Raw genomic sequence first — 23,750 nt, 5'->3', positions numbered from 1 at the left:
AAATTGTTGGATAGGAGGTACTTGTTGGTTACAAGTGCTACTGCTTGATTCTATTTTTTTGAGAGAGACACACATATAACTTACTACAAGACTGCCATATCACTGTTGAAAAGTTTAAGGGATTTAAAAGTAAAACTTTGGAAGGCTGTTCAGTGGTGCTGGACATACTCATATTTTTCTGTCAATATTTTAAGTACATTTGCTCTGTTACACTAAACACACCAGCTCAATAATAAGCTCAACATCTGCTTTGGGGCCCTTTCTGCAAAGATTATATAGATCCAAAGGTAAGCATGGCAAAAGGCAAGATTGGACTTACTCGCTGTAATGTTGCAGGCTTCTCAACTGCAATCAAGTATTGATTTAGAAGATTAGATCCATTACTGAAAATCAGAGTACAGCTGGAGACATGCTGACCTACTACAATAGGAATCGGTGTCCTAGTGAATTTAGTGGTTTTTGATAGCTCTTCTAAGTAAAGCTGTTTTACCTCAGGACTAGAACTTGACAAAGCATAGGAGTAAGAAAAATTAAGGAAAATCTTACTGTGTCTACAACTCCGATATAATGTAAAAAAACACTTTTTCTTATAATCTGGAAATGTTTACGTTAGAGCGTTGTTACAATCAAGACTTCACTGAAATCCTTTTAGATTCTGTGCATTTCATAGAGCTTATTCTCTGGCAAGAAATAGTACATGACATGAACAGTAGCAAATGGCCCTTTTTTTTTTTTTTACTGAGTGGTGAATAGAAGCAAACAGCCTGCACTGAGTTCACTGAAAAAAAAAAACTATAACAGGGCATTCATGAGATGAATACAAACATCTCATGCCCTCTTTGTCAGGATACATCAGATGCACTGGTGTGGATGACGGTAACAACCCCTGAACGTGTTTTATAATGTAGGAGTGAATCGCAATGCCGACAAAATAAAGCACTGTTTTAGCTGTCACCACCCATCCTGCTAGGGACTTGGAAGGCCCAATGGACGTTTAATTTTGAAGCGATATTTTTAAACCATATATTTAACAAGGTTAACTCACGTCAGAGGAAAACATCAGCCACCTATAATTAGACATCGACACATTAGCTATATTGATTGACCTTAACTTGAGATAGCCATTGTTGCCTGAAGCCTTTGTAATGAAGGAAGCATATGCAGAACGGGAAGGGAATGGGACTGTAAAATAAATAGGAAAACAGATTACGGTTACTTTCTACTTGGGAATTCCATTGACAAAGACAGCACATTCCTCTGCACAGTGTCCTTTTCCCACGTGCTCCTTGCAGGAATGTTAACTGGAGGCTGCCACACAGGGAGAAATAGTGTAAGGAACTAATGTGGCTGGAAAGTTACTGCAATGGAAAGTGAGTCATTGTTCTATGGGAGGCGTTGGGTGAATTAGCATTCACAAAGTGGGTGTTACCCCCCATGCAAGGAAGCATCCAGATGTGCTGCTGGCTTGTTGGACCATAAGTCCACGAGCAAAATGAATATAGCTTCAAGTTTAAAAATACCATGGAATGCAAAAAACAAACAAACAAACAACAAAAAACATGACAAATTCAAGACAGCCTGAGCAACTGTTAGTACCAGATAACACACATTTGGAAATAACATATGATGTGAATTCGCAAAACAAAGACACTTTCAAGTGAAGTTACAATTAAGATATGGTGGTGTAGTTTATGAGATCGTTCTTGGATGCATAACAAGAAAGCCTATATTTGAAGCTAGGATTGTGTGTGAGCAGTAGGGAGATTTATGAGCAAATAATGTTTCCGATGGACTTTCCATGTGAACTCAATCAAGTTATTACGCATTCAGATGCTCCTAATGCTTATCTACAAATGTGTTAATAAATGCCTATTTATATTGTAAGCGTTTTAGAACAGAGTCTGCTTTTTGTGACAAAGCTATACATCACCCAGCATACTAACAGGCTGGGAGTACTCCTTTCATATGATTAATGATCATAAACACCAAAGTGAGATGATTTGCCACTTTTGTCCAAGATGGAAGCAATTTACAGCACTGGATGATAGTGAAAAACAGACCCTGCAGATTCCTGGCTTACAGTATCATTGGCCTCATTAGTATCAGTAAGACTGTCTACTGTAACCTTAGCTCAGCTGGAAAAATGTTATGGAAGCTAATGGCTAGATGTGATGTGCGGCTAATTTTGAAATATTTGGAGGTAAGTCTTACACTCCCTTTTTACTGTCATCTAAGAAATCTACTCTCTGATACCACTTCAAATTGCAGTGATGTTATCTGTTGTAGTGTGGAAAGCAACCTTCAGCTGGGTGGGCTGATGATAGAATTGAACTTTAAACGTTTAATTCTAAAATGTTATTATTATACATTTTAAAATGGTAGTGGTTATCTTCAAAAAATGGGGCACTTTTAATAACGTTGCAAAGTGCTTGCAACACGGAGTGACTTACTTTATGTGTTCAAGTTTAAGGTGGCACAGTCCTGGCTAGTGGATGCTGCTTGCTTTGTATCTCAAAGCTTACATCCCATCATGTCCATCATAGGGACAGTTCTCAAAGGAGAAACCATGCAGTCTGAATTTCCAAAGACCCTTGCAGGGAAGGATTTAGAGAAGGAAAGGACTTGGTTTACATAAGCAAGATCTCTTGTGAATCTTTTATATTTTGAGATTCAACTGAAACCAAGATGAATTGACAGCATGGCAGAGAGAAGCACGCAAGAGCTTATAAATAGAGTCCTGAAAAGATGATTTGATTTCCATTCTGTGGAATGTTACAGCTATTCAGAGATATTACAAAGTAATCTCTGATAAATTGCCCGTGATTGAAGCAAATGGGAATTCACTGAATAAAGCCCTCTGATCCTTAATGGGATGAAGCTCTCTACGAAAGTTCAGAAAAAGCGATGAAGGACTTTTTGTTTTGCTGTAGTATGTTCCTGATTTCCGTGCAAAACAGGGACAGGTAGCAACAAAAACTTCCATCTCCAAGTATTTCTCATGCCATTAGATAATATTTAGGGAATAAACAAGGCTTTCCATTCCTCTTTGTCCTGGGTCATTTCCAAATATCTTTTTAATGTTTTTGAGTTCTAGTAAGATCTGATTCCCCATGTCTTGTTCAATGGAAGGGGATTCTTTTGCTCAAGTACTTTTCCGTCTTTGGATTTCCCAGTGGTGTACCGGCCACAGCAGACGTCCTGGCTTCTCAGTGTATGCTTTGGTTATCTTCTTTTCTAAGAACTGGAGATAAAAGGGTGTTGAAGCCCTTACAGCAGCTTACACTGCTGTAAACTTCAGCACTCGTTACAAATTGCTTCCATTTGAAACACAGTCCTTCCCAACGGCAATTATTTTCAGAAGCATTTAGATGTCTATTTGTAAGGCCAAACTACAAATCTTGAATCTTACTGGGAATGAACCCTGCAAAAATTTTATGTAATACTTAGTGAAGTGTAGCTCCAGTCCTTCTTCTTTTCTGTATTGTCTTTTGTCTTTCTCTACTCAAAGAGTTCTTGTATTATCTTTTTCATAAAGCTTTTCCTGCATACAACATGCTGAAAAGGGTCAAAATAGGTTTTAATTCTATCTTTATATTACCCGTGTAACAAACAACAGATAAAAAAAAAGGAACAAATACATTTTTTGGATTAGTGAAATTACTCTAAATGTTTCTACAGTAATTCATCTTTTATTGTTGAACTACATTTAAATCTCTTAGTATGTGTGATATAAAATATTAATTTTATGTTAACATGTCCTCTGTATTACAAACAAAAAAAATCCAAACAAAACTTAACACGCAAACCTTATGATTTATTCATTTCTATCGTCAGTACTAAAAATGGCGATGGAGCTCACATAGAAGCTATAAAGCCATAAGCTGCTTGAGTCGGAGTAACTAGCCACGCCTTGCAAGAGCAACAAGACAACTAAGAAACCTGAAAATAAAACCATCTGCCAAAAACAATCTAGGGAGTAAACATTCAAAATGAAGCATGTCTTTACATGTTCCCTACTATGCTAACATAATGAGAATAAAGCATTAAAATGTTCAAAGCAGTGAGCAGGGATTTTTAACGACATCAATCCCTCTACAAGAGTAGTCCCTCTGGCGTCATAAAGAGTACTCACTTGAGTATGGTTCACAGAAATGAGATCAGAACATTAGGAAAAACAAAAGCAAACAAGAAAAAGGGACACAAGTGTGGTCAAAATATTTAGTAAATATAAAATAAATAGCTTTCATAATTGTGGGTTTTCTGTTGCTTCAAGCAGATCTGGATAGGCACCCAAGAAAATCAATTTGCTTGCATAAAGACAAAGTTTATTTTACTTTTAAAAAGTCATCAGTGCTCATGAGAGGAGGAATGCTGGTTTGAATCAGGCATGTTGCAAGCAGATGTTATGCAAGCTTCCCCAAAGAGTCCTGCCAATGCATTGCAATCCTGAGTTATGATATTAACTGCAACTGCAATCTGGGCCCTTTTTTGGGCCACAGATTGAGTTGTTGGTTTTCCCAAAATGGGGACGATATCTTTGTGATGTATACAAAAACCTGAAGTGGACCGACATGTTATTTTTCTTGGTGTCCAACAGAGTTTGGACACCACATCTGAATTACAGGACTCACCAGTAGCAAGGACAGAAATAGGAAGGCACGTTATCTGTCATCATATGATTGCAATATTAGCTCTTCTTAGCAAATATATCTCCTGGTTCTTTCCTGCAACATGTTTGGTAAGAAGCAGTGTCTTGCAGTTTCCTTCCATTCCTACTTTTCCTGCTTTTGAAGGATAAAAGGAAAGTCATATCCTAGTATAATTTTCAAAAAACTGTCTTAGGTTTTTACTTAAAATACTCCTTTAGCCTACAAGTGTTTGAAGTGGCTGCATCCTTTCATAACCTTTAAACAAATAAATAAATAAATAAACAACAGGTACGCAACAAACCAAAACTAATCACACTGAGCAGAACAACTATACCTTTGAAAGACTCTGCAGTCTTAAACTGTAGATGAAGTGCCATTGCCATTACAGATTAACAGCTCTAAGCAGAGAATGACAGGTAAGATTCTAATTTCTGCTCCCAAACGCACTGTATTTTGGGGTATCTCAAAAATGAAAATTTGTCTCTGTATGCAGATTTTATTTTATGTTTTGCTTGGAAATGTAAATGGCCCGTTTTCTTTTTATGTATCCTATGAGTGCTGTTGTTTATTTTGTATTTTTGACTAGATGCTCTACCATACTTTCAGACTTCAGTCTTGAAAAGAAATATGTTGGAGTATGTACGTAAAACAGAATTAAGTTTTTCTTTTTACTGTTCTTTACTAAGTATTATTGCAATTTCCAGCCTCAAACAATAAAGATACTGATAAAGTTTGTATGAGCCCAACAGCCCAAGACATGTGATCAGTAATTTTATTTGTCAAAGAAGCAGAAAGCACTAAAATAACTTGCCCAGCAATGCCAAACAAGTCAATGTAGGAAGAGTAAAGGCTGAGACTTCATCACCTACAGCTCTATGCTTCTATTTCTTGGCTTTATTTCTTTTACAAAGCTTTGGGTTTGGGGGCTTATGTGATGGTTTTGGGTTTATGTGATGAAGTTCGATGAAGGCCCTCACGTTGTGGGGCGAGGAATGGCTTCTGACTTGCACCCAAAGGAGCACCGGCTGGAAGGGATCGGATGATAGCTCGTGAACAGCCTGAAAAGCGGTTTGGTCACCCGCTGTAGCGTAAGGGACATCATTCTTCATCCCCCTACAACGCGATGACTGGAGCTGCCACAGCGGGGGCAGCCAGCAGGCTCCTCTCCAACCGCTGAACAACGAGGGCGGAATTCAAGCCGCGGCTACCGGGCGAAAACCCCGCGGCTGTTACCGGCGCCTCGCCCGGGGAGCGCTCCCGAGAGCTTTGGCTATCAAAAAGATTTCCTCCGAGCGAAACCCAGCGGGCTGTGCAAGAAGTTTTCCACAGAAAATAGCGGAAACCCTACCCCGGGGCGGCCGAGCTGCCGTGCGGCTCCCAAGGGGGAGCGGGGCAGACACCCCAAGGTGCCGGGGCACCGCGGCTCTTTTCGGGGTTGCCACCTTCCAGCAGCCCCTTCCCGGCCCTTTTCCCACCCCAGGACCCCCGGCTTTAATCCCTGAGGGGATTAAACCCGGCAGGCTGTGGCGGCTCTTCCATCGCAGCGGGACCGTGGTGCGCGCTGCCCTGTCAGCCTGAGGGGAGCCGAGGGGAGCGGCTCCCACCCCTCCGCATACCCCGAGCCCCCCGGGGACCTCTCCCCGCTCCTCGCGGGGGGGAACCCGGCCTCATTCCCCCCCTTTTTTTCTCCCTCCCCGGCTCCACGCCAGCCCCTCGGATCGCGCCGGCGCCGTGCCGGAACGTCGGCAGCGGGGCCCGCACCGCCCCCCAGCGGCAGCGGCCGGGCTGGGAGCGCTGCGAGGAGAGAAAGGGAGAAGGGGCAGTAATGGCGGCCAGGTAGTGCGGCGCTCAGCCCGGGCGGCGGCGGCGGCGGCAGCGGCGGGAGGAGCCGGCGCGGCTCCGGCTGTGGCTCTGCCCGGCGGAGCGGCGTCCCCACAGGACTTCTCCTGCTTCTCCTCCTCCTCCTCCTCCCCCCTTTTTCTCCCTCCCCGCTCCTAGCCCCGCTGTCTGTCCGCCCTCCCTCCTTCCCTCCTCCCTCCCTCCCCTCCGCTCCGCTCCGCACCGGCGGCGGCGTTTAAGCCCCCCGTGTCCCCCCCGGTGTCCCCCCCCTCGGCGGGGCCATGGTGAACACCAGGAAGAGCTCCTTGCGCCCCCTGGGCAAAGCGGCGGCCGCTGCGGCCGGTGCCGGCAGCCATTTCATCTCGTCCCGGACCCGCTCGTCCAAACGGGGCACCAAGGCAGATGCGGCCGGGCTGGAAGAGACGGCGGCGGCGGCGCGGGTGAGGAAGGGCCGGCGGCGGGGAAGCGGTGGAAATGGAAGGGAGATGGGAGGGTAAGGGGGAAGGGAGCATTAATAGTGGGGATGGGGAGAGGGGGAAAAAAAAGATGGGGAGGGAGGAATGAGGGGGTAACGGCAGCGAGGGCCGCGGCCGGGGGAGCCGCTGGGGACAGCGCCGCTGCTGCCGGGGGGGGGTGCGGAGCAGGGCTGAGGGGGGAGAGAGGGGGGAAAGGGGGGTGAAGCAGGGTGAATGGGGGTGTAGGGGGGAAAGGAGGGTGTCGGGGGAAGGCAGGGGACGGGGGGTGAAGGCAGGGTACGGGGGGGAAAGCAGGGTACGGGGGGAAGGCAGGCAGGCTGCGGCGGAGGAGCCGCCGCGTCCCGACCCGGTGTCTGGGCGACGGGCGGCGACAAGCGGCGGCACCTGACGAGGGGACGTGGGGACAGAGGGACACGGAGACAGGGGGACAGAGGGGACGTGGGGACACGGGGGAGTTGTGGCGCTGCTGCCCGTGGGGCAGACAGGGCCGGCGGAGGAGGAGGAGGAGGAGGAGGGGGGGGTCCGGAGCCGAGCTCCCCCTGCGGCCGCGGCCGGCACTGCGCCTGCCGCCAGACAAAAGTTGGGAGCTGCGCCTGCTGCAACTTCGCAATCCTCTTGCCCTCTTTCTTTCCTCCTCCTCTTTTTTTTTTTTTTTTTTTTTTTGGCCTTTCCCCTTCCTTAAATGACCTCGGCTCGTCCGAAGAAAGGGTGTTCGTGGCGGCTTCTGCATAGGAAAGCTGCCCCGTTTTTGGGACAGCGCCGAGGAGGGTGAGGGGGGGGATTTGCCGGGGCTCTGCTGGTTTAAGCGGAGCACTTTTTCTACATAACTTATAACAGCTTTAACTGTGATCCCTAATGGCAAATGATTCCCCAGACTGCTATCGAAAAATGCTGTTTCTTAAATTATATCTGGGAAGAGGAACTCGTGAGCCCCTTATTTTTGCCTTGCTGCCTCTAAGCATATCTTAACAATGCTGTTTTCTAAGCACACGCACGTCCTTTTCTCTTTCGTGATCGAAACCTCAGGTATTCGAAGGTCTAGAGTAACGGCTGTAGCTCTCCACAGGCATATTTTCAGAGCAACGCGTTGTGAAAGGCTGGGTGAACACGGAAGTGAAAAGCGAGGGTCAAAAAATGTTTGACAGTCACACACCGACTGCCCACGTCCTGCCCTCTGCGAAGGAAGAAGTTAGTCACACGAGTAGGGAAACAATAGCAGCTGGGGCAGATCAGGAAAATGACACCTGGAATCGCCAGAAAACCTTTTACCCCGTGCCTTTTGTTTAAAAACACTGTCTGGATACTTGCTCCGTACCTTCCATGCTTCTCTTTCAGTTCTGTTGTGCTTTGCAGTTCCCTTCCTCACATCTTACTTGCTCTCAGTGGTGCCTGTTCCTTCCTCGTATAACTTCATTAGGCTTGTGGGGATGCAGAACATCGCTGTAAAAAGCTGTTCTGCTTGTTCTAGTATGCAGTTTCTGTTTATTCATATCATGGGTCTTGTGGTTTGTGAGGCAGAGTTTGGTGTAACCCTTCCTGGCTTGCTTTACAGAGAGTTTACAGCTGCTAAAAATAAGTAGGGCATCCTTCTGAGTATTTCTCATCTATGAATAGCATTCATATACTACAGATCATTAAAATGTATAAATGATGTTATTGTCAGAGTGTAAAGAAAGGAGATTATATAAAATACTGTCATAAAGGTGATAAATACATCACAGGATACGTCCCATGTCTCTAAAGAAGTGTTTCTTCTAAAGTTAAGGGAATATTTCGGCATACTGGGCTTGTTTCACTTCACATCCAGTATCGTGCGTTTGAGGTAGATAACTTTTTCATTTAGATGTAATTGCCAAAGGTGAGCAGGAGTTACCAGGAAGGGTTTGTTGTTTTTCTTTTTTCCCCTCAGTAAATTTTTGTAGTGTATATATATCCCACCACAGTTTGAGTTATCTCTGTACAGCTGTTTTTCCCTTCAGATCTAAGAATTTGTCAGTGATATAGTACGTTTCTGAGCTCCCCAATCTCCTTGAAATAATGCCAGAGAAAAGGATTTCAGTGATTACAACATGAATAAGTGTAGCTCTAGGAAGACAAAGCCTTTGCTTTTTGGAAGTGACTGTCAGGAGACAGATAGCAGGGCTGTGTTTTGCACAGAAAGTGTACTGGGGTTGTTTTCAGGCAATTGTATGTATTTTGTCAAAGTTGACTGGAACAGTGTGTTCTTTTAAAATCTTTTGGTTGTAATGTCAGAAAACCAGCCTTTACTACGAGCAGTTAATTGGGTTAATGGGCTGCTAGAGTTGGGAGCTGCTCTGGTATGCTTTTTATTTGCACCGTGTGACTGAATTTTCTTCCACAGAGATTCTGACTTTGAATTCGCAGAGAAATGCTCTTCAGTGGCAATGCTTGTAATTACCTTTCAGAGTGTGTTTTAAAAGATCATCTATTTGTTCCTTATTAGCAAAAACTGAATTAGTAACATAGTGGCATCCTGTAAAATGCTGATTAGACCAGGTAGTATAGATACAAGGTTAGGAGTTGTCTTCTACCTCGTTTTTCTTCAAGGTCCAGTCTCTTCATCATCATTTTCATGTGGGTATTGTGTGGTTTATTCATTTCTTTATATGTTTTTGTATTCTCTTGTTTGTTTGTTTGCATTCATGTACAAGGAGAGGCTTGAATCCCTCTTCTCCTTGGCACAGGCTAAAAGAATTTAAGTTTCACAGAGCCACAGGATGGTTGTGTTTGGAAGGGACCTCTGGAGATCATCTGGTCCAACCCTCCCCTGCTCGAGCAGCATCCCCTAGAGCACATTACCCAGGATTGTGTCCAGATGGCTTTTGAATGTCTCCAGGGAAGGAGACTCCACAACCTGTCTCCGCAACCTGTTCTAGTGCTCAGTCACCCTCACAGTAAAGAAATTTTTCCTCGTGTTCACATGGAACCTCCTGTGTTGCAGTGTGTGCCCATTGCCTCTAGTCCTATTTCTGGGCACCGCTGAGAAGAATCTGGCCCCATCCTCTTCACACCCTCCCTTCAGGTACTTGCACATTGATCAGATCCTCCCTGGGCATTCTCTTCTCCAGGCTGAACAGGCCCAGCTCTCTCAGCCTTTCCTCAGAAGAGGGATGCTCCAGTGCCCTAACTATTTTAGTAGCCCTTTGCTGGGCTCTCTCCAGTAGCTCCATGTCCCTCTTGTACTGGGGAGCCCAGAACTGGACACAATACCTCCAGGTAAGGCCTCACCAGGGCTGAGTAGAGGGGAGAATCACCTCCCTTGACCTGCTGGCAGCACTCTTCTGAATACCCCCAGGGTACAGTTGGCCTTCTTGGCCACAAGGGCACACTGCTGGCTCATGGTCAGCCTGCTGTCCACCAGGACCCCCAGGTCCTTCTCCACAGAGCAGGCCAGCTTATAGCCATAAATAAAAACCTGGCCTTTATTCCTTCCCAGGTGCAGGACCCTGCGCTTCCCTTGTTGAATTTCAAGTGATTCCTCTCGGCCCAACCCGCCAGCCTGTTTAGATCCTGCTGAATGACAGCACAGCCCTCTGGGGCATTGGTCACTCCTCATAGTTTTGTATCATCCCAAGTCATAGATGAATAATTTTGGACACTACAGGCCTCCAACTAGATGGCAACCCTCTGAGACCTGTCGTGCAGCCAGTTCTCAATCCACCTCACTGTCCACTCGTCTACCTTGCACTTCCCGAGCTTGTTTATGGGCATATCATGGGAGGTGGTGTCAGAAGCCTTGCTGAAGTCAGGTAGACAACATCCACTGCTCTCCCAGTCTGTCCAGCATGATTTCCCTTCGGTGAATCCATGCTGACTTCTCCTGATCACCCTCTCGTCTTCCACATGCTTTGGGGTGGCCTCCAGGATGAGCTGCTTTCTGGGGATGGAGGTGAGACTGACCAGCCTGTAGTTTTTAGGTCTTCCTTCTTGCCCTTTTTGAAGTCTGGGCGATGTTTGCTTTCTTCCAGTCCTCAGGCAGCTTCTAGTCTTCGGGTTCAATCCTGTGTTGAGTTGCATATTAATAGCGCCCATTTTTGTTTGGTCGTAATGTAGAAGCAACACGCCTTCTGTGGAAATGGGCTGTAATGGCCTAAATGCCTTTATTGTTTTCTGTGTATTCCCTCAGTAGCCTTTCCTCATCTTGCAGAAAGCAATATTTGAAGAGTCAGCTGCTCCGCGTTACTGAGTGGCGGCCGAGATGAATACATGCGTGTCCGCTGAGCAGAAGCAAGATTAAAATTAACAAAATCCCTCACTAAATGGATCACGGAGCCAAGAAGTTTATTTTCTGAAATGATGTAATAGCAGAGCGCCACAGGGAGGGTACAGAGGGGGAAAACTGGGCTACGCTTTTATTCCCTTTTCCATCATTGATTTATAAACTACGTAACAAAGTTAAGCTGTCATTACATAAGATGCTGTTCTGCCTTTATATAAGTTGGCATAAAATGTGGGCATTTTTTTTCTTTCTATTACTAAAACTCGGGAAGTCCCCTGGGTTGATATTAAAGCTTTCTGATGAGAAAAATGCATCAAAATCCTCCGCGGTTTTCAGAAAGCAAATTGTGAAACAATGCTTGTAAATTCGGTGGGCTTTATTCAAACTCCAAAAGAGTCGAAGATACCGTGGCCGTAACTGGTTAACTCTGCTCTAGGGTAACTGTGATGTTTGCAGACATCACATTGTGATTGTGTTGTAATATTTGTTTGGCAATTGAAGCGTTTTTGTCAACATCTTAAAACACAGAAATGCTGATGGAGAGCAGGAATGAATTTGTTGTGAAATAAACACTTTTTCATCATGCCATTGTATTAGTTGGATGTTTTAGAAACGTATACAAGACTAACTTAATTAGGCAAGGAAGCATTAGCAGCGCCTTAAGAGCTACTTGAGGGCACTGTGGTGATTGTAACACAGGATCCTAGCTAAAAGTAGCACTGCCAACATCATTCAACTTGTGCAGTGGCAACATAGAGCTCTCCATTGTACTTAATTGCTAATAGGAACAAACACAGCCTTGGGATTGACATAAAGTGCTGTACTGTGGTCGAGTTTAAGGCTAAGCAGCATTTTTGTGTGCTGCAATCCCTGTGCATTTCTGCGTCTCTTACTGTAATTTCTCAGTCTGTGACAAAAAAATATTTTTTCCATCTTGGAAAGTGTGATAATGCATCTTCGGGAGCATAAACCCACTGCTGCATTTTACTCCTGAAAGAAGTCTTTAATGGTCAGCTATTGAAAACATATAAAGTGAACTTTAAAAAATACATATTATTATTTATTTTCAAGTACTGGCTTTAAACACGAGCCTTTGAGCTTTCTAAAAAATACTATTTTTCTTTCTGAAAAAGCGGGATTCAGGTTAATCTATTTTTTCTGAGTGCCTCCTTGCAAAGTGTCATGCACTGTGCTGGTTAGTCTGTAGTTTAGAATAAAGCTCTTAGAAAAAGTTAATGTTCCCTTCTTCCATAGGAAAAACTATACTTAGGGCAGCCTGCATATGAAGTGCTTCAAGGAAGAAGCTCCTCTTAAATACCTATATTAAAAAAATAATTATAAATTACAGTTACGAGTTTACACTGAGGCTACCCAGCACTTTCACAGTTCTTTGAATTATACCCTGAAACACAGAGCCTGGTGAAGTTATTCACAGCAGTGGCAGTTGAAGGCAGGTTCCCAGGAAAGCTCATCTTAGCAGCGAGGTAAGATGTAGGATTTGCTCCCTTTCCGTGGTCTGCTGCTCTTCTGGGACGCACCAGGAGAAGGTCGGTGATGTGAGACGAATTGCACAGCCTGCTCTTGGTAGGGTGGTACTGATACAGCTGTGACCGGGGGAGAAGGAGTAATTGGCGGAAGGAATCGATGGCCAAGCTTCTGTCAAAATATTTTATGATCAGCGTTTGTAATCCTGTGCTTCCAGACCGGCGTCCTGAGTTAGGATTCCTAACGTGTGCCGTGCCAAAGCAGCGTGGGCCACTGTGAAAATGGAAAATTGCTCCTCGTAAGTGCACACGGCTTGTCCTAGGAGGCAGTCGTGCATCTTGATCGAAACCCTGCCTTTGCCAAAATATTGCTATGGGGCCAGAAAAGGAAGCGCTGTAAGGACTAAACCCAGCGAGGGAGCGAGACCTCCAAAGAATGCTCAGGAAATGGTGTTGATGTTTGATGTGCTGCATTGCTTCCTCTGAACATTGGGTTTGTCCCAGAGTAATATTAATAAAAGCTGCTGCTTGAACCACCGTCTCTGGGTTCAAACATGAAGCAGAAGGCTTCACCGATTGTTGCGAGAGATCCCATGGCAGTTGTGCAAGAGTGGCATACAGCTTGGGGTTATAGAAGATAATTAGCTCAGGTAATTACATTCTGATCACCTACATTCCCCTGCAGTTTCAGTTGGATGTGGTATGTTTTTGCATAGCCTGCCCTAAATTGTTGAGTGTTTGCTGCGCTGTGGAAAAGTTTTCATTCCATTCTAGTGATGCTTTAAATTAGTCCTGCGTAAAACTCTGAAGCCCTCCTCAATCCAAAGCATCCAGCAGGAAGGAATCAGTGATGTGAAGCTTTCATTGCTCTTATTTTGTGTTTCTGTGACCGTTTCAAATGGCGCTGATTGTTCATTAGATATTTCAGCTCTAATATATTGCTTTGTGAGTGGTTCATATCACTCCTGAACCCACTTATCGCAAAGGGAGCTGACTGATTTTCATCCTTCTTCATGGTATTATTTATACTTTTTTGTACTCTTCATGCTTTGCTGCTTTTTCTAAATTTTTGTCTCCGAGTTTAGTGCTGCCTTTATTACCTTTGATGGGGTTTTCATGGTTTATTTTAACCGCTAATTGCTTTAAGTCGTTCAAGTGTTGTTTTGCATTTATACTTCCCTGGGTTCTGTTCCTGAAGAAGCTGAATTTCTTCTTGCTTGGTAGCCACTGAAACATCCCACTTCTCTGCTGCTTGTAAGGTTAATGTGTTACCTTCTGTCAGCATTTTCATTTTGAACCAAGAATGTGTGTGCTGGAGTAACTTTGACTCTAGTTTAACTAGGAATAAATGATGTAGCTTCAGTGCTTCTACCAGAAATATGGAACTCATGAGCTTGTCCAAAGTTCCTGCGCAGTTTTTGTAGCCTTTTCTGAATTTATTTATTTAATTTTTTAAATCTTTGTGATTCTAGCAATGTATATGCATGACCTTCCTAGCTTAAAGCTTTGGTAAAAAGCTTCTGTCCGGCTGCGCACAGAGCAGATGCCTTGGTTTGGGCATTTTCGTGATCTGGAAAATGGGCTTGTTGCATTTCTCTAACATAGAGTCAATATCTTAATTTTAAGTGAATAAGTAGTCGAACTGAGCTATTAAAATAAATTGAAGTTTTTCTTTCTGTACACAGGGAAGATGTTACTTGCATCAGAATTCATTGCAATTCATCATTCCAAGTATTTAATGACTACTTTCTATTATTTCTCCAATTTATCTTTCAGCCCTTGAATATTGTTTATTAATGACTTTAAATTTCAAGGCATTCATCTTGATATTTCATATTATATTTTTATACAGTGTTAGCTAGGTTTTACTTTTGAGATACTGTCTTTAAGTGCACTGTAGATAGAGGTGCAGAAGTACTCTTAATCCTGTGTTTTTTAATACAGAAGGAAGGCTACCACTTGATTTGTGTTTTATTTCCTTGCTAAATTTGATGGCTCAAGTACCTGGTCACCTCCAAATGTTGAGAAACAGGATTGTAATCATTTGTAAAAGTTTGCATAAATATAATTTTGCTTTAAAGGACTTCAGCAATAGAATCATGGAAAGTGTTAATATGCATCTGACTAAAACCGTCTTCCTTCAGTGTTAAATGAGAAAGATCAATGCTTTTTAAACCTTCCCATGTGTGGATCTTCCAGAAAACCTTCAGGTGCGGACAGCAAACGAAGGCCACCCCTGGGTAGCCCTGCTCTTCTGGAGGTGTGTGATTTTCCAGGTGGTGTGAGCCCCTTGCTGTGCAGCTGCGAGAAGCAACGCGCTCGCCAATGCTCGTGCCTGTCCGGCCATTTGATCGGCTGGATGGGGCTCAGGTTGCTGGTCCAGCTGAAGATGAAGCCTCCTCCCCGCTTCCCCTTGCCTTGATTATCAGCTGGTGTTATAACACGATTATCAGCTGGAGATCTACAGTGTCACACTGAGTTTTGGGAAGGCGCAAGAGGGAGGAGAGGAGCACACTTGTGGTGGAGGGCTTGGAGAGGGGCAGTGATGAGTGGGACAGACCTCAGCTCTCCGCGGTCTCTGGCACAGTTTGGCAGAGGCTGTGTGTAGCAGACTGTCCCTCTCTTTCATGAGCCTACAAGCAGCCCATGGATTGCAAGAGTTTTTGGATGTCAGATCAAAAGCTGGCTTTCAGCAGCTTGTCCTTTCGGCGCTTAGCCTGCTTGGGAACAGGTGTCTGTGGTGCAGGCAGGGTGAATGGTCAAAAGCATGAAAACGCCCGAGAAACAAGTGGTGTAGGCAGAGCTTTCTATTTTTACCTTGTCAACTCAGAACTTTTCTCAAAAGCTTTCACATTTAATAAAAAAAAAAAAAAACAAATTTTGGAAGTGAAGAGCTCTAGGAAATAAAATGGCAATCTATTGAAAGAATGAAAGCGGATCTTCTCATGCAAAAAACGGTGTTTCAGATGAATGAGTCGGAAAGAATCTATTCTGAAAAAGTCCAGGTGAGGGGAGATTTTATATTCTTACGGCTTCTGCTGATGTAAGCATTGTTTACTGAAAAAAAATACAGAAATGGGATGATAAAAGAATATTGATCATCTTGCAATTGAGGCATTCTTTTCTATCATTATCACCGATGAAATTAATAGTTTTTAATCTATGATCATCAAGCACTTCTTAAGTGTGAATCGTATTTGCCCTTAACACCTGTGTTAAGGTCTGATAGATGGCAGTGTGCAAGTAAGTGGAAATTGGAGAATTGTGGCCAGAAGATGGGTTTTCTTAAGCCAACTTTGTCACTTTTCAAGCTGTTGGGAAGGTAACACGAGGTCCTTAATAAAACTTGAAGTTCTTAGTAAGGCTGTTAACGTGCTTTAATCCAAATACATTCTTTTACTCTGCTTCATGTCATTTGAAGGCCCAGGCCTGCAGTGCAAGGTGTGCTCCTGGTTTGAATACTGATTAAAAACTTTCTACTACTAGAAAATGTGCAGTGAACTTAAAAGAAGGCATTCAACATAGATTTTGAAGGGGTTTGGTACGTTATTGTCAGTTGACTTCATCGTGCTCATGGTAGAAAGTTTGTTTTATCTAGTTACTAGTGCTTGAAACCAAACGAGCAAAGCTAAAAACAACTCAAAGGGGTTGTGAAGTCTTTGGATTTTTTGATTTTCTTTCCAGTTTATTATGCCAAGCCCAAAAATGCTTTGGGAAGGGTACCCAGTTCTTGCCTAGCTTTCAGCAATAGATCTGAAAGGAGGTCTTTAATGCAATAGAGGTGTAGAAGTTTGTATTTTAAGCTATGTTTTTCACCCTTTTGCAGAAACTGATAGACAAGGGAGAACGTGGCTTATCCAGAATCACAACGCAGACAGAGTGGATTTGGGCTATTTTATTGGCATGGTATGACATTATAGATTAAATACAGCAAAAGGAAAAGGAATTGTTAACCAAATAGTCATCTGAGGGCAAAGCTGAGTTATCAGCTAACTAATTGGTACCTGGGGACACCTTCACATGTTTTTTTCCATGACTGCAAGTTTTATTTTGGAAAACAACCATTTTTTTTTTTTTTTTTAAACCAGAGGAATAAAAATATTAATTAAATACCCTGAGTATGTACTTTCTTTTAATGAACAGCTTGTTTCCACATGGTCTTTGAATGAACTCGTAGGGGAAAAACCAGATCTTCAGCAGACAGTTTTTTGCATGTTTTATTTTTTTAAATATTAATACGGATTATTAATGTTCCGAGGCGTCTGAGAAGCTGTGTTATTTTTCACGAGCTGCATTTCAAATGAGGTCAGAAACAACTGGAAGACCTGGATTCGGTTTCTCCAAAGTGCGTAAAAATAAGTAGATCGCGAGATGTCTGAAGTCACTGGTGTCTTTTCAAAGAGTGAAACGAGGAGGAAAAATACTTCTAAATATCCAAAGCTAAAGGAGGACTGAAGCAAGTAGGCATTTGTGAAAACCTGTAGCTGAAACACATTTCTTCATTATGTTTATTTGGCTGTTTTTAATTAAGACAAAAGTAAATTTCGGGGTGTTGCTTGTTTGTTCAGTGAGGCAAGAAGAAGAACAGCTAATTGAAATGGGCTGCTTTTTACAAAATGCAGGGGAATAGGATTGATCAGTTGAAGATTCGATGCCAGTTGGCCTTAATTTCACATTTTAGGCATGGGAAGGGATCATAGATAAGAGAAAAACATGCTTATAGGAGCTGAAAGGATTAAAATAGTTGGTTCAAAACTCCTGTCTGATTTGTGAAGTTCTCTGAGCGATCATGGTAGCGTGCTGGGTGTGGTAGAGTTAGTCAGAGGAAGGGTGTGACCCACAAGATGTATGGCAAGGAGAGCAAGTTCAACCATGGTGGAAAACTCAAATGCATCAGCATGTCTGCCTACCTGTGTCTGAGTGCAGTTGGACTTGTGGTAGACCAGACAAAGGCTTTTTCTGAAATGGCGAGGTGTGGTTGTGGTCTGAGTGTCGTGTCATCCCTGCTCGAAGATGAGCTGAACCCGTGCTCATGTACTTTGAGATGGCAGCGAGAGAGAGTTTGTGCTCCTCGTGTGTTACCGAGACTGCAGGATCACAGTTACCTTTGGACATTCAGACCAGGAGTAGGAATTCTTCAGGTATTCTTCTGGCCAGGAGATTCAACTTATTGAAAATAAATAAATACATAAAAATCCCCTCCAAAAATACCACCAAACCCAAACTGGCGATCTCTTCCACGAGCTCAGCGATATGCTAGAAATAATCTTTGTGTTTTAACTTGAAAATGAATCAGCTGTAATTCTTTATCTGGTCGATCTGTGTGATACACCTGAAGGCAACCACTTGTTGGTGAGCAGCTCCGTGGTGTGTGTGTCCTCCAGTCCTGCTCAAAGACTTGATCAGTTGGGTCACTTCTTTTCTAGGACAGCAGACTGAGAAGGAGAATTTAGTTTAATTCATGGATTTCTAGCTTGTGTTCTTTCAAAACTTGTCTCTAAATGTGATAAATGAAGTTGTCTTAGTATCAGGTTTTTATTTTGAGATTTATATAGGGGTGATTTGGAAGAGAAGGCTGCAGTAACACGGTGTGGTTCTTGTTGCACCTCCATGGATGTGTGTATTACGAGATGATAAACATCTCTCCATCTTTCTCCTCTTCATGCAAAGTAAAGAAAGCAGAGATAAGTATGCAGCTGTAATAATTTTATTGCTTTATTTGCTGTTTTTGGATTTGGTTACGAGATTGATCGTTACCACCATCCTGCAGCTGGCAGTGAAGTTGCGTTACCGGTGTGTGCCCGCTGCTGCTGCAAGGCTCTGGGTGCAGATTCTTAGCTCTGCAGCTCACTCAAAGTACTCCTTTGGCTGTCAAACTCAGTTACTCTCTTGAATACGAAGATGACAACGAGCACTGTTTCTCCATGCTAGACCAAGGATGTTGTCGTCTTAACCCGCTGGCCATTAGTGAGTCGCTGCTCGCAACTACGAGTGAGTTCCCGTCGGTGCCGGTGTTTGGTTAGGAGCTCTGAGGTCAGTGCGTTACTTCTGACTTCTGCAGTTACATTCCTCATTTCTTAATTCTCAGGTTTTGTGCTTTTATCACGCATTTTTCTTTCTAGTCCCAGAACATTTTCATGCTGTGTACTGTTAAGTAATAAGTTTCTGGGTTGAAACCGAAGTAGTGTTTTCAGTCATTCAAGGTATAAATGGTTTGCGACCCAGTTACTTGAGGGAGCAAGCAGAGTGCAGAGGCATCATTAGACCTCTTTTGCTATAAATGGGAGGAAGTGCTGGGGAGGCTGCTCTCTGTAAAGGTTTCTCAAATTGGAATTAATTTCTTTTCTTGTTCTCGCGTCTCCCAGTGCAGCTAATCTCTTGAGAGTAATGAAAACTCCATCTCCGTGTTTTACTGCAGGTAGCTGACGAGTCTGGTTGGCAGGCTGGGTGTGAGTTGATTCTCCAGAGCTTAATTTTTTTAAGAGCATTAAGTGGAACATTGAATTTGGATGCTTATTAATACGTGTACATTTTCAGTGATTTCTTTCTGTTGGAGCTTCGTTATTACCTTGCAGCAAGGTATTTTGTGTGTTAGGGGATCTACAGCAGCTTTGCTAACTGCAGGTAGGGTTTGGGCTTCACTGTCTTCAAATTTGGACTTGCTTTGTACTTGTACCTAGCTGGGACGTGACTGCTCGCTGTATTGCCTTTAACCACTGCGTAGCCAGGAGGAATAGAGGTCAAACCAGGACCATCAGCTGATTTTTGAGCCTTCGGATGAGAGGCAGGGAACTGGAGGACATGCAGAGAAAGGTGGCCATTGCAGACCTGGGAGGAGGAAAACATGCGTTATTAATTTCCCTGCTCACAAAATAGCTTTAATGTTACCCCTCATAAAGCTTCACTACTTGTTTGTTCCCCTTTCTCAGCTTCATTTTCTCGGCCTGGCCGAGCCGGTTTGAAACTGGTTCTGTGGCTTGCCTCGAAATCCTGCTCCCAGCCCTGCACAGCCGCTCGGGTCATTTCAGAAAGCACCTCCTAAAACCGACTGCAGGAGGGCGTGCTAACACCTAGTGGGGTATTTATGCGAGTCCACAAATGAGCTTGTGGCTGGTCAAGGGATAAAGTACACGTACAAATGCTTACTGTGTTCAGAAGGGAATAAATACGGTGTTATAATAGGGAAAAGTCATTTTCTTGTGGGTGCTGGCCATCCTGCAAACTGTCTGGCTGTACACTGTGTTGTACAGTGGAGCTGCTCTATACACAGAAAGGGTGGTTGGTACCTGTGCTGTCACTTTGCCTAAATCCTAGCTTCTGATCCCAAATCCTGCTTTCTGTAATTTAAAGTTGTGCTCTGATCTTCTAGTAGAAGTATCACAAATAGTAGAGGGAAATTATCGCGCTTCTTCGGGAAGTGCATCAATGAGGAAGAAAACAGTGTTTCTGTTCTGTTTTGTTGCATTTGGTTTGTTGTCGAATTCCTAAGGCTGAATAGTAAGATAAACATCTTGCTTTCCGCGGGCTTACCTCAACAGGTAAACAACTGTAATTAAAACTACTTCTAAAATGGCATGCGAGCGTAGGCTGGTTAGAAGCTAATATGATACCTTTGTATTCAGTATTTTCAGTACTATTACAAGTATTTACCAATATTTATGCTATAAATAAAAATATATTCCATAAATAACAAAATATAATTAATACTGTATTTAACAATTTGTTATTAGTATAAGTATTTAAGTTAATATTAGTTTAAAAATGTCCTTGGGGATGAAATGTTTAGGTGTGATGTAGACAGCACGTTTCACTTGCAGCTTTCTGTTCTTGCTCTCACCTTTGCTATTTACTTGTGTTTTTTTTCCTTGTGTTATCTTTTATGTTTTTCTCATCTTTTGGTGAAATGATTCAGCTGACTAAGCAGGTAAGAAACTAATCCAGCTGAAGAAAAGCGAGCATCTGAAGCTGTAGTGGACTGGTTTGGTTTCTGGGTAGGTCAGATAAGCACCAGGATAAGATGGGGGGGTTGCAGTGGTGCTGCTGAGCCTGGGGTTCAGTGGTGCTGAGCTTCTTTGGGTCTGCTCTCTCCCTGCACTGCACCCATGCGGCTGGTTTTCTGTAGACTTTGCCACTTCCTATACATGGTGCTGTGACAGCCCTTCTTCCTCCTAAGTTAATCTTTTTTATTCCTCCCCCTTGGGTGCTCGAGAGATGCAGAATTTGAATGATTGTCTGTAGCGCAAAGCAGATGGTTGTTGCTGATGAGCCAGATGACTAAACTGGACTTCCACAACCATCTCCTTGCATACAAGTAAAACTATCTTTTTTTTTTTTTTCTTAGTTTGTCCTTGCTGACAGTTCCTGGACCTTGGTATTTGGAAATTGGTTGTTGCAGAAGAACATACATACATACATACATATATATTTTAACTCACAAGAACAATCTTGTTTTAAATTTTTGGTTTTCAGAGTCTTGCTTTTTCCTCCATAGCTCACCATGACAGCCTCAGATCCTCCTAAGTTGCCTGTCCGTGCACTACTTATGGACAGAGCTCTCACATAACTCCTCCTGTCTTCAAGTTTCTGTCTGTTACCACCAATAAGCCACAGAGGAAGAACTCTGGTAGTGTTGTGGTGCTTTTTCTAGGTGTTAGGACTGAAGCTTCAGTGTGTGTAACGCTGCTAACAATTACAGGAGACTAAAAGTGCCGTAGAAGTACGTCTGCTTGCAGTTGCTCCTCAGTTGCCTGTTTAGCAGTAGAAGGAAGGTATTGCAAAACTCTTGCAAGACAGAAGAGTGTAATGTGACTGTTTAAGCACTTTAAGTACAAAGATAACGTCAGTGGGATAAATTCATGCCGTGTTTCTAAGTATCTTAACTTTCCTCAGTCCTTTTTTCTCTTTATTTCACAATTAATTCATTTTCAAGTAGGGTAGGGCTGGCAGCGTCATGTAGGAAATACAAAGTGCAGTGGGTCAGAGAACCAGAATGCTTGTTCAGGAAAAAAAGGTTCAAATATACAAACACTTAATAGTTCAAAGAAAATGTCTTTATAGTTTCCAGTAAAGTTTTCAGAATAAATATTTTTCATGTTTTGGGCAAGCCAAACACTGAGAGTTTGACAGGGGAGTGAGTTTAACCTTCGGAGTGCCTGGCTTTATTTATCATCAGTTACACCTGACTGTGTTTCCATTAACTAAAGTTATCTTCTACCAAGCTTATTCTTATTTTTTTTTTTTTCCTACAAGGACATATAAAAATGAGCCAATTAAGCGTGGTCTGATGCCTTTTTTCTTTTCAGAAAGATGAAGGCAGTGATGGTAGTTTGAGCGATAGCCACATATCTCCTCCCGCCAAACGTACCTCAAAACATGCTGATCCTGTGTGCAAAGACAAGTCAAAATCACGCAGCACTGGGCAGCGAGAGGAATGGAGCATCTCAACTGGACAGTCCAGGTAACTTGGTTACTAAGAAAAAAAAGAAGTTCTGTCAGATTTTCCCATATTTTTGACTCGCTTTCTCTATTTCTGCAGTGAACTGCAGCTTACACTCGAGTGTGTTTTTGAAGCATGCTATTTCATATAGTTTCCTTGTTATTTTAAGGCTCCAGGAACGGGGGTTATATCAGTCCTCTCATCTCTGTGCTTTCTTTCTATGCAAATGTGTGCTAAAATGGAAAGTAATTTTTATTTCATATGCAGTCTGAATTCTAGATTCCTGATACATCCAAATTTAGTGACTTAATTGGTATTTTTGTGTACTTTGTCTATAAGAAGACATGACATTTTAATAAAGAAATCAGTATTTCTGCTGTCTTTAAGGAATAGATAATGGTCAAGTTTCTTTCCATTGTCATGTTCAGCCTCTTTTCCCCATTTGGCTATAAAGACTGAAGTAAACTATTATGCTTAATTAAACTCGAAACCATGCCATATTTTTATAACTCAGAAGAGGAGTAATTTATTTCATTTTCTAACTATTGATTAATAATACTTCCAAAAGCATTCTTGTGTTCACAAGATTACAGGTAATTGCGACATTATAGACTGTATGTTCCTGGGCCATGAACATTCAGTTAATAGTGATTCCTTTGTAGGTAATATTTCGTATTTCTGAACAAATTGGAGTTCTTACAACACTTGGTATAAAAGAGTGACTTCAATTCACTACAGGACAGTCATCTGCTAGGATGATGTATTTAGAAACTGTATAAACTGTAAAACAGATTATTATTTTTTTTTCTGTTTGCTTTTACCTTTTAAAACAGAATAAATCGAATATAGTATATTATATGGCATGGTTGTCTAAAATGTACTGAAACTCATGCTTTTTGTGTACAGGTTTGTATTGTAGATATTAGAAATGCAAAGAGATAAAAAAAAAAAAATTCTTAATGCAGCTGGGAGAATTTAGATCGCTGTGTCAAATGAAATTTGGTCAGGATGCCAAAGCTCTTGTTGTTACATAGGAAGTGCCATGACATGTCCATGCGTCTGAGCTTTTTTGATTTTTTTTTCTGCTAAAATCCAAAGCGCTGTGCCTAATAACAATCTTCAGTCTTTAAGACTTTTCCCAAGAGTTTTGTTGCTAAACCTTCATTATAATCAAATTTTACTTCTTCAGTTGTGGTTTCTAAAAAACTTAAAATATCTGACCAGAAGAACGTTACTGGAAAGTTGGATGTGCACATGATACATAAACGTGGCTTTCTGTGTTGCTACCTAACCCTTGCAAAAATCCTTAGGTTACCTTTGTTTCATAAGTGTTACACATTTCTTAGGAAAATAATAGCAGAAGCCCACATCTTCTATTCTTCCATTAAGTTGACTTCTTTCTACCGTGTTGAACTCTTGGTCGTGTTTAAATTCATTTAGTATTACTAAGATTTCCCCTCTTTTTCCTCTTCCCCATCAAATTCATTCTAGCTTTTCAGTTTGAGAACAGGGTGTTTCTTCCTATCCAGTACTGGTGTGCAGTCTATGCTACAGTTCACTTGTCTGTAAAATACTCGGTGTTTCTGAGGGTGGAAGAGAGATTAAAATATATATATTTTTTCCTTT

At 42.6% G+C, this 23,750-nt stretch overlaps 1 protein-coding gene across 2 annotated transcripts in view; it reads left to right on the top strand.

The window, feature by feature from the left end:
* The first annotated feature begins 6,756 nt into the window (after window positions 1-6,756).
* Window positions 6,757-23,750, top strand: part of ATAD2B (ATPase family AAA domain containing 2B) — an 82,547-nt gene continuing 65,553 nt past the window's right edge. For both annotated transcript variants that reach the window (XM_032184556.1, XM_032184555.1), the window contains exons 1-2: window positions 6,757-6,928; window positions 21,991-22,145. In XM_032184556.1, the coding sequence (XP_032040447.1) occupies window positions 6,770-6,928; window positions 21,991-22,145 (314 nt within the window). In that variant the 5' untranslated portion in view covers window positions 6,757-6,769. The remainder of the gene's footprint in view (window positions 6,929-21,990; window positions 22,146-23,750) is intronic.

This window comes from Aythya fuligula, chromosome 3, assembly GCF_009819795.1.
Source record: "Aythya fuligula isolate bAytFul2 chromosome 3, bAytFul2.pri, whole genome shotgun sequence".
In the NCBI taxonomy this organism is placed as follows: domain Eukaryota; kingdom Metazoa; phylum Chordata; class Aves; order Anseriformes; family Anatidae; genus Aythya; species Aythya fuligula.
Note: the sequence above shows the minus strand (reverse complement) of the source record. Positions and strands in the feature narration are given on the sequence as shown.